At 38.0% G+C, this 13,414-nt stretch overlaps 1 protein-coding gene across 7 annotated transcripts in view; it reads right to left on the bottom strand.

The window, feature by feature from the left end:
• Positions 1 to 13,414, bottom strand: part of LOC139935239 (protein CBFA2T1-like) — a 110,721-nt gene that overhangs the window by 75,934 nt on the left and 21,373 nt on the right. For 5 of the 7 annotated variants that reach the window (XM_071929738.1, XM_071929739.1, XM_071929740.1 and 2 more), the window contains exon 1: positions 2,036 to 2,857. The exons of 1 other annotated variant lie outside the window; for it this stretch is intronic. In XM_071929738.1, coding sequence (XP_071785839.1) covers positions 2,036 to 2,315 — 280 coding nt within the window. In that variant the 5' untranslated portion in view covers positions 2,316 to 2,857. Of the gene's footprint in view, positions 1 to 2,035; positions 2,858 to 13,414 lie in introns of those variants that run through there. One more of the 7 variants, XM_071929742.1, reaches the window with a different exon arrangement.

Below are 13,414 nucleotides of genomic sequence, written 5' to 3'. Positions count from 1 at the left end.
TTTTAGTATTGTCTGAACTGATGAACATCCGACACTTGCAACCTGCCTATACTACGCCTACTACATACACAATTGAACTACGCACACCCTGAGAAAGAAAATGTCAAGCATCATCAAGAAATCCGCTTGCCTACTACACAGCTCAGCGCTTGCATGTCATTATTTGCATGTGAACAAAACATGTAAGCAGAACAACATATGGTTCGCCCATGGACCAAAAACTAGAAAAACAGAACAATAACTAGCAATGAGACCGACATTCAAATAAACCAATCAATAAGATGGTTTAGCAGTCCAGATGGATGTTTTACCTTACCAGATGGGCTGCAATTAATGTAGACTCAGCCCAGTGCAATATGCAAATTTTAACACGCATTATAACTGATGTGTACAATCTAATCATATTTTCCACGCTGACAGGTGTAAGGGCTGGTCATTTTAAAGCAGTGTATTAATTTTACATTTAACACTGTGGCCTAGACCTTACTCTATGCCTAGACACATTTAAAGAGAAACTTATTTTCATAATAAGCACATAACATCTTTTATCTTTTATTTACTACATTGTGTTGGCTTTGCAGTATGATGATGATCAGCTACATAAAGTTATGATGAACTTTTACTCATTCCTACATTCTGTGGGAACACTTTGTGAAAACAGGCGGCGGCAAGGTTTTGATGACAGTGACAAAACATCTGCTTTTTGCATCACCGTGCGACACCAAAATATGTTTTAGAAATACGTCCAGCAAGGTTTGCTGAAGAAGACACAGTTTCGTGTGTGGTATAAACATGGTATAAATGGAAAGTTAAATGCGTTTTGAATTGACCCCCCCCCCCCCCAAACAAAGGAGTATAAGAAATGCTCTCTGAATGGTATATGCGACAGTTTTATATACTATAGCTTGGTTTCATCTTGGAATGAAAGATGCATAGGAGGTTGGACGGAGGGGCTTTTAATCGTAGGCCAGTCATGAATGGGAGTAGTTGCAATAACGTAACTCTCCTCTCGACGGCGAAGAGGAGGGTTACGTTAACGCAACTAAGATGGAAGTTTTGAAGGACATTTTGGGCTTGAAGCCCAACAACCCAAGTTTATTTCTCAGACTCGTATTGTTTTGCTGCCCAATATTAGTCAGTCAAAAAAGAGTTCATCCTTATCACTGCGTACATTTCTAAATCTTCAATTATTTTGTGATATATCTCAAATTCTTCTAGCTGAGATAACGTAACCCTTCCCTCGACGGCAGAGCCGAAGGCTTCATTGTTCGGCAGGAGGATTAAGTTATCGCAACTAGCCTATGGGTTCGAATAATTAATCAATGAGTTTTGTGACAATTGCTTTTACTACGTCGAACCTCATTTTGTTATATTGGTTAAAGACTAGTCAACTTCTCACAGAGTTTGAAGTAAATGAAGTTGTTAGTTACATTAAAAAGCTTAAATGAAGATTCAACATAATTTTCCTATTTGACAAACTAGGGCCTATTTGTTAAAATTTTGAGCAACTCCCAAATGAAATGAAAGATTATGTATTTGGTGACTTAAGCCTGCCAACATTGACATATCAAAAGCGTCTTATTCTCTTACGATTTAACAGCAATGCATTGATGACATTAATGATTGCTTAAAATTGTTGGCTTTAAAATTATTGGTTTTAATTTCATTTTATTATATATGTCTTTTTTATTTTTATTATTTAGTTATCTATTTCTTTTTCGGTGGGAAGGAAGGGGATTCACAATACACAGTAACTGTCTTTTTAGTTGCGATAACGTAACCCTCCGCCAGGCTGACGACTGTCGGGAGGAGGGTTATGTTATCGCAACTACTGTCTTTTCACAAATACTCTGCCACTGGTAACTGTGGAGTTAGTCATTTGCTTCCTTATAAACGAACAATACAAACAAAAAATGATGAACAACAAAAATAACAGGCTTTAAAAGCAGACTGAAGAGAAAAAGAATTTTTTCCTTTTTCAAAGATCTGCCCAACCAACACAGACAGACAAGGATAAGGGGTTCCTAAATCTTACTTGGTCGGTGATGAAGTTCAAAGCTGAATACACCTGTACCTTGGTAATAGTCACTGCGTTGAGCCCGTGCATGCATCAGTTTAGACAGTGATATTGGCTTCTGCTCGGCAATATCCGTGTCAACAGCAGCACCTACGTTACCACCGTGTAGCGGTGGTGTCGACTTGGGGCTCCTGTCACACTCTGTTTTAATTTTCACCCCATTGGGGCTAACACTGTTGACACCACTTGGGCTGGTGTTCTTCTTCATTGCCTCCGAGTGAATCAGTTTGTCATGCATCGGTGCTGATTCCAGTAATGTCAATATCCAACAAATTCCAGAAGGGTGTGAAACAAAAACATAGAAGTCCTCAAAACCTACTTAGATCTGACTGCAATCAAGTGGTTTGGATTTCAATTCGACACAAGCTGTCTTGCATTGGGAAATTGGTCTGTGTATCAGTGGTATGAGTGGTACATATTCCAATATTAGTGAAGAGTTAGCTGAAGAATCCACAAGGCAGTTCCATACATGTGCGATTGATCATGACAGTCTCCACAATGCAGATGTTTATCATCTCAGAATGCTTAAGACAACCCACAAGTAACAGCATCTAATCCACACAGCTTAATTCCGGTGTAGTAAAGGTGGCAGAAATTCGCATCACAGAGTCTGGACATCAGTGCAGATGGTGGTTGCTTCTTTAAATGCCGTCTCACTAATGTGGAATCACTGGCCAGCAGGTTCAGAACTGTACCATCAGAGTACACATGGAGGGGTTTCCAGTAATGTTCCATATGCAGAGGAATGCAGACTACACTGCTGACACATGACACACTGTGGCAACACATGCACAGAGTGAGCCAGAACTAGCTGTGCCATGCATTATACTAGACGAGTTAAGGGTTCATAATACAGTGACATGACATACTGCTGGATATGTGTGTGGAGTATGGCAGAACAGCTGTCCTATGCAATAATCAGAGGTGATAAATCTATATCCACTGCGTGGGGGCCACTCAGTGTGATTGGTTCAAGCTGGCCTGTGGCTAGCAAGCTCTCCGCTTCCCAACTCACTACCTGTCATTCACACTCTTACACAGTTTGCTCTGATAATCCTCCCTGCCTGTGGTTCCTATGTCATCATATTAGATTTTTGTTGTACCTAAACCAAGTTCAAAATAGAACCCAGTGGTAACAGAAAGCTTGTTCCCTTTAATTACTGAAAAATCCTCAACCATAAACTGAAAATTGGTTCTTGTTTTTTCTTACGGATACAGTGGACAGCAAAAGTAAACAACCCCCTCCTCAGGATGAAAAATGGGATGTTTAAAAAACAAAAGTGTACTCAATTTTAAATACACTCGCAGTTAAATTTCTTCATTATGTAGATGTAATCCGTCTTCATTCTAGTCATAATGTCTGCTATTGTTTTCTTTCCCTGCATACACTGTCAACTCACTGGGAATGTTAAAGTAAAAGGCACCACCCACAAATCCAATGGGTGACAGGGTATATAACTGCATTTTCTCAATGTAATTTTGCTGTATTTTGCTTACTCTTTTTAGCTTAATGTTTATAATATGTAAAACACTGTACAGCGTTTTGAGATTTTTTATGTAAGACGCTATATTAAAAATAAATTATTATTTTATTATTATTATCTCTCATCTTAATTTAAGACACATTAAACCCGACTCCCCTAATGTACTTTGATCCCATACATTACGTTCAACAATAGTTGAGGAAACATAAGTTTGGGCCTTAGCCAAGTTTGATATTCCTCAACTAGAAAACAAGTTTGCAAATGAAACTAATCAGAGCAGATATACGCCCATCATCTGTAATAAAAATCACTGCAGAAGTGAAGGTTAATTTGCACATGCGACGGCGTATTTGGTTGTGTAATCACCATTCAAAGGAAACAGGCGTGCTTATCCATTTTGCTTCCTTGCATCATCACTCATTTTAACTTAAAACAGGATTTTTTTTCCCTATTATTTTGCATCTGCACGCGACACTTCAAGCATCTCACAGTGCAGTGTAATTCTCAATACTATGAAAGGAAGACTTCTTCTGATTACTCTAGTTGTTATTCAGTGACTTTTTACCAAATGGATTACAAAATATTTTGATTTAATTTCTAAACTAATTTTGATGCCATTTTATTTTTTTTCTCGATGGTAGAGTTTTAAAAAGAAAATGGTAAAAAAGTAAACAAAGTAATGAAGAAGTAAATATGCAAGTAAAATATAATTGTTATTTCTAAAAAGTGGAACATCAAAAAACTATATTTAATTGTCGCAATTGTAGATATGGAACTTAGGGTTTGTATAGTTTACTTTCTTACACATTTCAAAAGGTACAAATTACAGATGAAAGGCTGTGCATGTATTATGGACATAGATGATATTAAATAACAAAACTGCTATTCCACAACTTCAAGTACACAACTGCTGTTCCACAAGTACACAGCTGCTGACTAGTATGGCTAGTCTACTACCAAGAAGGCCAGGCAAAGCAATTTGAGGCTGATGTTAATTGATTGATTAGTGCCATCTGCTCCTGCCCGTTTCCCTCCTCCTAGTAGATGATGAAATTATAGATGGGTCATCTTGTATCAACCAAGGAGGATATGCAACATGAGAACAACTCTTGCAAAATTACACCTTATGTAGGGACACACCCAGGGGTGTCCCCTTAGAGCTCGGGGCTCAAATTCAGCACTTGAGGGTAGGGTAGGGGACGGTCACCCAAAGTATGACATCTCAAACAGACAGGAGAGCGTCTGTCAGAGGATCTATTCTTAATTTACTTCTTTAGAAAGAAATATTTTGGACAAACCACAATCCAAAATACAATTTGCACAAACAAATTGAAAATAAAAAAATCATAATTATCACAGTGTCGGTGGGGTGGGGGAGGGGGGCTCTGCAACTGCAATACTGTTCATGGCGTGACTTTCACAAAATCATTCGAGAAATTGAATTTGTTTGCTTTGTGAATCTATCTATACTTGCATTTGTTTAAACCAAAACAATCCCTTCCTTCCTGTCAATAGTTATTGTAAACAAACAAACCATGTTGTCCGGAAGCTGAATGAAATGATATGCAGGAAACAAATAACTGTGGGTTATATTTCATGAAATATTTTGCTATATGTTAGCTGCCAAAAATTTGCTCACAAAAACACTGTGAAATCGTTGCCTCAAGGAAGTCAAACACATTTTGGTGGAATGCAAACTATTGTATTGAAAATCAAACAAATAATTTTGTTAAAAATAAAACGGGTCCACTGCCAAATTAGGGCTAGATAGCTCAGTTGGCAGAGTGCTGGCATGTTTAGTCCCACTGACTCAAGTAAATGTGTCTTTGTTCAACCTCAATTTATTGAAAATCATTTCAATAAGGAAACTTGTTCTATTGTTTGACTGTTCCCAAGAAAAGCATTTAAGGGTAGTTCGGATATGTAACACTTGAGAAAACAGCCAGCATTCTTTGTGCAGTGCACACCAACTGCTTGTCATACCATGCATACAGTGTTAATAAATAGGAATTCCTACGACGCACAAAACCTGTTTGAATGGATAATCCAGATGCACACCTTTTTCTTTACATCCAAAACTTGATACATTATTTCATTATTCCCCGCATTTTATGAATACTAAATCTTCTTGCATATTCCACACTTGAAATGGGGCACATTCTAAACACTAGGTAATTGTCAATCAAACTAATTGAATATTTCTATAACAGTCTAGTCTTCAAAGTCAAGGGTCCATGCCGATTGACAGAGAATGACACTTTGTTGAACAAAAGCTGTGTGAATTAACATATTGAACTTGGCATTAATCCTACACCCACTGCCAAACAACAAGCAATTTCATGGACCAATGTCGCGTCCCTCAAGTAATACCACAGCTAAAAAACAGGATGGTCCGTATGAACAGACCAACAAAAAAACGACAAGTTAATGTATAAAGAAGATGCAAATAACACACAATGTCAGCAGGGGAAAAAACTGAAGCTGTTCATTACTGAGCAAGGTCACATTATACGCACTTCCAGAAGTAATGTAATATACATATTCCTTGCATATTCCTTGCATGCTAATATTAGACTTCAGATGGTTTCTAACTTTAGTTGGTGAACAAGAGGGATTAGATGGTCTGATTACTCTAGGTTTTTCACAGCTGATGTCCAGCCTTTTAGAGGGCTGGGTCGGTGTATGTCTCTCACAGACCTCGCAGGGGACTCTGTTATTCCTGCTTGATTTGCCATCTGTGATGGTTACAAATGAAAAGTTAGGGTGCACAAATTGGATTTTAATCATTTGGGAAATGAATCAAAACAACAAGCTGATGTGCACAAGACCACAAACCTTTCATTAAAGGATTTGGGTACCTTTTCAAAATGTCCATAGATTTACATTAAACTTACAAGGTTTGAAGATAATGAAAGTGGAAAGCTTCCCTGAAAATATTACTTACTGAAGTGCTGTAGTTTTTGAGAAATGAGTAAAACAATGTCATGAATATACGTTTGTAAATGATTAACAAAAATTTCGTCTCATGAGACGAAAATTATTTTCATGACATTGTATTACTCATTTCCCAAAAACTACAGTACCTCAGCACGTAATATTTTCAGGGAAGCTTTCTGCTATCATTATCTTCAAACTATGTAAGTTTAGTGTAAATCTGTGGACATTGTGGTTTTTTGTCCTACATAAGTTATATAGACCCTTTAACCATGAAAATAAAGATGTATTTTTTGCAAATTTCCTAGGAAGAGAATTCACTAAATCACAACTAAAATGATAGTGTGGCTGTTTCCCCAAGACTGTGCAGAAGAGACGCAGCTGACATAGATCTGAAGCTTCAAAAGGACCGAATGATATTTATGACATAGCAAAATCTTTATAAAATGTTACAATATAAAGGTATGAATACAGCTTTTTCTGTGGGTGAATGGTGCATTTATGGGGACATTATTTAGATAACATTCATATTATGCTGTTGTTGCCAATGAATTATGCAAACCACTGTTCTTCAAGAAACCTAAATCTCAGTCAAAAGTGTATACAGCTATTTTTATTTTGTCAATATCTTTTTTCTGGGGGTTGCCAGTCAGAAGCCATACAACCGTTAACTGCCGTGTAGCCAGGGGTCACACCCAAATTACGATACAACCTGGGAAGCAGCAGCCAGGGGATCACCTTAAGAGGATGCGACTTTTATTTCAGGTATCAATATAAACCACAAGGGAAACTGACTGGGTAAATTTTGAAATGATTTTTGGGGTTGAACAAAGAATTGACTAGGCTTCCCAGAACAAAGATATTGACAAAATAGGGACAACTTGTTTCTTTCATTGACATGATAGTGCTCGTATCATTCAACTATAGTATCAGCCACAAATACTTGACAGAAAAATAAAACATTGAAAATCTGACAAACCAACAAATAAGCCTAAGCCTAGTACATGCTTATTCGTCACTTTGTCAGAATTGCGATGAAGTTTCTCTTTTCTTTAAAAGGCAGTGGACACTATTGGTAATTGTCAAAGACTAGCCTTCAAGGTTGGTGTATCTCAACATATGTATAAAATAACAAACCTGTGAACATTTGAGCTCAATCGATCATCGAACTTGCGAGACAATAATGAAAGAAAAAAACACCCTTGTCACACAAAGTTGTGTGCGTTTAGATGGTTGATTTCGAGACCTCAAGTTCTAAATCTGAGGTCTCGAAATCAAATTCGTGGAAAATTACTTCTTTCTCGAAAACTATGGCACTCCAGAGGGAGCCGTTTCTCACAATGTTTTATACCATCAACCTCTCCCCATTACTCGTTACCAAGTAAGGTTTTATGCCAATAATTATTTTGAGTAATTACCAATAGTGTCCACTGCCTTTAACTTATACAAGAAGGCTTCAGGTATACAATACAAAATGGGGTTCCCTGATGAACGTTTCTTTCATTGACATGATAATGCTTGTATCATTCAACTATACTATTAGCCACAAATACTTCGACAGAAAAAAAATCACATTGAAAATCTGACAAACCAACAAATAAGCCTAAGCCTAGTAGATGCTTATTCATCACTTACTCAGAATTCGATGAAGTTTCTCTTTATTTTTAACCTTATTTTGGGACATATTTACAGAGAAGGCTTGAGGTGTGGGTGTGTTTCTAAACTTGGTTACCGTATTTTTTAGCAGGATCTATCCTACATGGACCAGGGGAACATGACATTTTGGATAAGAGTAATTTATGCCAGATTTGGACTTTTGGTTATTATTACGAACACGTGTTGCCTCAAGCCGTCTTACATCAGGCGTTGTCAAGACTGCAATAAAGGATTCATATCTTATCTATCTCTTAGCCTCACCCTCCGTCTCCCTCCCTTAGTGGTTTGTATTCCTGTCTCATGTACATGGCCTTTATCATTCTACACCTTGCAAAGTAAGGAAGAGATTGGGCAACAAGACGAATGACAGTCATACAATGATTAGAAACACATAGCACTAAGTGAGAACAACCAGGACGCCTTGTATAAAAACCATGAAGGTTACATGTCAAAAGCCTGTCATGTACAAGACTTGCAGCCAAATATTTATACTGAACAGGGATCTTTTTACATGTACCTCACACTGAGAGAGGTCAAACAACTGCAAGGATACCCCCCCCCCACTCCCCTCCTTAAAATCTAAACACGGTCGCTGAGATTTAACTCAGCTGCTCAGAATTTTGTCAGAAATGTAAGTAAATGCTCTTTCTTGTTATTCTGAAACTACACATTGATTGAACTTGCTGAAATGAACCATGATTTAATACGATAGGCAAGAACACTACATGAAACACACACCACATACCTTTTTCTGCCCCACCTTGCCATTCCACTTCAATAGGTATCCATCAACTGTGAACAGGAATTGGTGATAGATGTTTATAGTCAGTATATTCCATCTTGTAAAGTTCTGTGTAAAATACTAAATGCACTCTACTCTTCCAATTTTACAAGTACTAAAATAAAACATGAAGAAAAACAACTGCCAGCCAAATTATAAGCTATTTGAAAACCAACAAACACTAATCATTAGGTTTTCTCCATCATAACCTACATTCTCCTCCTTGTGCTATTTTTACATTGAAAAGCCTATCCTTGGTGGACACCCAAACCATTAACAAAGCTGACTTTCATGCTCCAATGCCCACCATGTAAGTAGAATGCAGACCAGATCTTTTATTTGGCCATGAATGGTTGTTGAGAGTGTAAGCCCCACTTGACTATTGTTAAGTAATCCTATTGAAAAGTAGGTTAAGTGTTTACTTTGTACAAAGCCACTTGTAATCACTCTTTAAATAGATTAACTCTTTAAACTAATTCAGACAGTTATTGTGCAGAATGTGGGCATATGATGCACACTAATTTGTCCTCCATGGTCTTAGTGTGGTTTGATTATTACTGTAGTCTCAGGGAGGGGGGAAGTGTAGTCACAGGGTGGTGGATAGGCGAGGTGGGTGGATCCCATTTATTTTTTCAGTCTTGAGCACCCAGTTGCCAAATGAAGCACTAAATCATTAAGTACAACTACAAGGGCCTTTTGCCAACTAATTTCACCCCTAAACACACTAATTTGCACCAGTCTGTCTTGGAAAAGATGGAGGATATTTGGGGAGTCACCGTGTTCACAAACTGGTTTCCACAAACCCCCTGAAAGGAAATGCCAGCCGGCAACTAGGCTAACCTACAACCTCTCAAAGAAACTGCCCTTGCTAAATACCCATGGGTCTATGTTCAGACACTGAACTATGGTAAATCTAAGTATAGCAAAGTGTGAGCCTAAATGCAACATTTAAACTATGATGATGAAATGTACACTGTTTGGTAATGGAACAAAACACATCGGGCTCACTGATTGTACCATACAAAGAAATGATATCATTATAATGTCAAATGAAAGGTAAATAACTGTTGTTTACAAGCACTGGACTGTGGACAACAAAAATGTGATGTGAAAACGAAAAAAAAATTAAGCTTTCTTGATATCAAAACATATTTTCCCCTTTGTTATTCATGGAACCATTCATCAGGGGTAATTCATTTCCCACAGTTTATCTAATACATGTACTTGACTAAAAAAATCCATCCCAAAATATCGATCAAGAGGGTATAAAATTACTATGTTAGAAATTAAAAAAATAGATATGGCTGTCCTGAAATGTTTTAATTTAATGACGAGGACCTAATAAATACAAAGCAAAGCTGACAAATACCGGCCCCAAAGTAGAATTTACCTAAAATTATTTGGAAGTGGTGAAGTTGCCAAATGTTCACTGTCGGAAGATAGGATAGTGACATCCTGACACCAAGTATAGAAAGTTGCCAATAGCTACTGGCCATACTTAAACCCAAACTACCATGTTTACACCATCCCTCAGCCATGGCACAGACACTACAAGAGTTCAGTCCAATAAATAGAGCACCACATGCAGCATATGGGAATGGAATGGCAGTACAGACAAATTCCTTTCACATCTGGTTTATATTCCCACATATTGGGGGGGGGGGAGGGTGTGTAATGGGCCTGTAAACAACCTCAGACCCAACAACACAAACCCAAATGTGATAAATGCATTATGTCTACCACCCTCAGGGAATGAAGGTAGTTTTGAATTGTCTCAACATCTCAAAATCCCCTTAGGATTTAGACAAAAGTGACACCACTAGTCTGTTTTTACCTCCATGGTTCAATTATGGTTCTAGAGACTGGCAGTAAATAAAACAACCAAGAGGCGACTAATGGGAGGTAGAATTTGTGTTAAAATTATTGGCTTGAATTCAATAAACATATATGAATTGTAATAAATGTTTGTAAGTAAAGTTTTGAATGTTGAGGTATCTGTATCTGGTTTGAGGATTCTCTTTCTTGCATCCATGCATGATCATGGTTTGCTTCATGACTTGAGTGCCACATTGGCTAGAAGAAATTTCAAGATTGTTTGAAGATGAATTTACTGACCTCTAAGCACTGTCAACTGACTGGTAAGCTTTTCCAAGAAAGTGCAGGGTTTGGGTAGACACTGTTATTGTGTAATTGTCTTATAAGAGATGGTTATTTGTCTTAGCATGCAGAACTGGTGTAACTAAAAGTTGCATGATGTCATTGTCATCAAATCATTGAGGGACTACAGCAGGTACATATATCAGATCATAAACGAGAAGAGCACTCAATATCTTGTTGTGATCAGGAGAAAAGGGAATTCAATGTTTGACCATGAATTAATGACCTCAATGTTTAAATTCCATTCACAATTTAACATACAAGAAAAGTGGGCCAACGTCAAAGAACCCAAGGCAGTGTGTTTCATGAAATAAGCTTTCTACTACATTCACTCATGGAGGTAGAAAGAGACCTCCATGGTTCACTACAGTCTCACCACTAGCTCTATGGTCTCACTTAGTCTTGGTGCAAGACGTTTCTCGTTTTCCTTTCACGCACAGTGCAACCTACTCACCACTCGCGCACGCACCGACTCACCTGACTTAGTCTACCCACTGCCCCGCGAGACGGTGAGTGGAGTGAGTTGGTGCGGGCACTGTTAGTGGTTTGGTCGCGCTGTGCGTAAAAGGAAAACGAGAAACGTCTTGCACCAAACCTAGATCTCACTTTGTCTCACCATAGCAAGGGTTAGGGTTAGGCTGCTAACTCTACTTATAAGCACCATGCACCTACCATTAGTAAATTGAGAACCATTTTAGAGCTTAGAGTAAGTTGGAGTGAGAGCCTTATGAAGTAGGAACTTGAGTGACCACCAGCATAGAAATTCGATCATGCACCTGGCCTTTAAATTAAATAAACCACTGCCCTGGGTAAGGCTAATTGCTTACAGCAATACTTCAACAAAATAACCAACCCATTGTACAGGTTCCTAGAACCTTATAGAACACATCTTAAAGGAAAGGTATGACATGTGTTAATATCATTCAACTTTTAAGAAGTTTTGAAACTCTGATTGTATTAAAAAGAACAATAACAAAAACGTGACTAAAAACGCCAATTGAAACTTGTTCATCAAGATTTATGTCCGAAATAAATTAGGACAAAAAGTTATTGAAGATTTTGCAAAAGATAAAAGCATTGTGTACTTCACTGGTAATGTTAACTGAGATGCATGGGCAAGTATTTTGAAGGTGTTTTCCAAAAATAATTTCAGAATTGAATCTTTCAACGAGTAGATGTTTTCTATACCGCAATACAACACTATTCCTTTCTGGAACAAGTCCCTTTAGCTCATGTGTCCCTGACTAGTTGGAGGTCTACATTTCAGCAATCAGTGTCACTGTCCAATACTAAATTGTGACAGTGTTTTTCTAAAGGCTACTTCATTGAGTGGCCTGTCTGAAGGGCAAATGGTATTTATGACTAGTGTGCTGGCATGGAACATTTACAACATTTTTATTCCTACCATAGAGCAATGTTCAAACAAAGGTTCCAGACCAGGGCCCAATTTCATAGAGCTGCTTTAGCACAAAATTTTGCTTAAGCAAAAAAAATCGTTGCTTTGTAAAATCAGATTACCGGCTAAGACTCCACTCAATTGTTATGCTAAGTAAACAACAGCTAAATACCAGTCACAAGCAATGTATATGGCATGAAATTTTGGCCAGTAACATGTGTAAAACAAGCGAGCTATTTTTGTGCTTAAGCAAGTTTTTTGCTTAAGCAGCTCTATGAAATTGGCCCCAGAAATGCAACATTGAGTGGCTACATACAACTTATTTTACTGAAACTGCACAAATTAGGCAGCAAGTTTGGAATAGCTCCTGAACTGCCAATGCACACATTCAAGCATATTTCTGTCTTTCCAGAACCAAGCAATTTCCAATGTGAAAATAACATCTTGATTTGCCTCAGTTCTACGACATTTGAATACACATTATTTGGTGTAATCTCTAGAGTAAGGACCTTGGGGGCAAATAGAAGTCTTCTTTAGAAATGATGAGAAGGAACGGCTTTCCAGGAAACTGAACCTTTGTCTCTCAGGACAGTGCACTCTCAGCTTGTGGGGGTGGAAGGGGGCGGGAAGAACTGAGGGAACAGGGGCTGAGTTCGGGCAGTGTGTTCTTGGCCCGAGTGGGCTGTTCTCACACCTGAATGATGAGAACATGACCCGAGAATGATTCACTCGGGAACAAGATCACACACCACCTTTTATCGGGGGTTTCGAGAACAACACTTTACAAAATGGCAGCACAACATCAAGAGAATAAGTAAATTAGATGCAAAATGACTCTCAAATAGAATGTTAAAGTTAATATTGATAAGTTGAAAGTTAATAGTCATCCCAAATAAAACAATGAAAGTGTGGTCTCTTTTCTACTGTCG

This window comes from Asterias amurensis, chromosome 3 (genome assembly GCF_032118995.1).
Source record: "Asterias amurensis chromosome 3, ASM3211899v1".
Taxonomy (NCBI): domain Eukaryota; kingdom Metazoa; phylum Echinodermata; class Asteroidea; order Forcipulatida; family Asteriidae; genus Asterias; species Asterias amurensis.
Note: the sequence above shows the minus strand (reverse complement) of the source record. Positions and strands in the feature narration are given on the sequence as shown.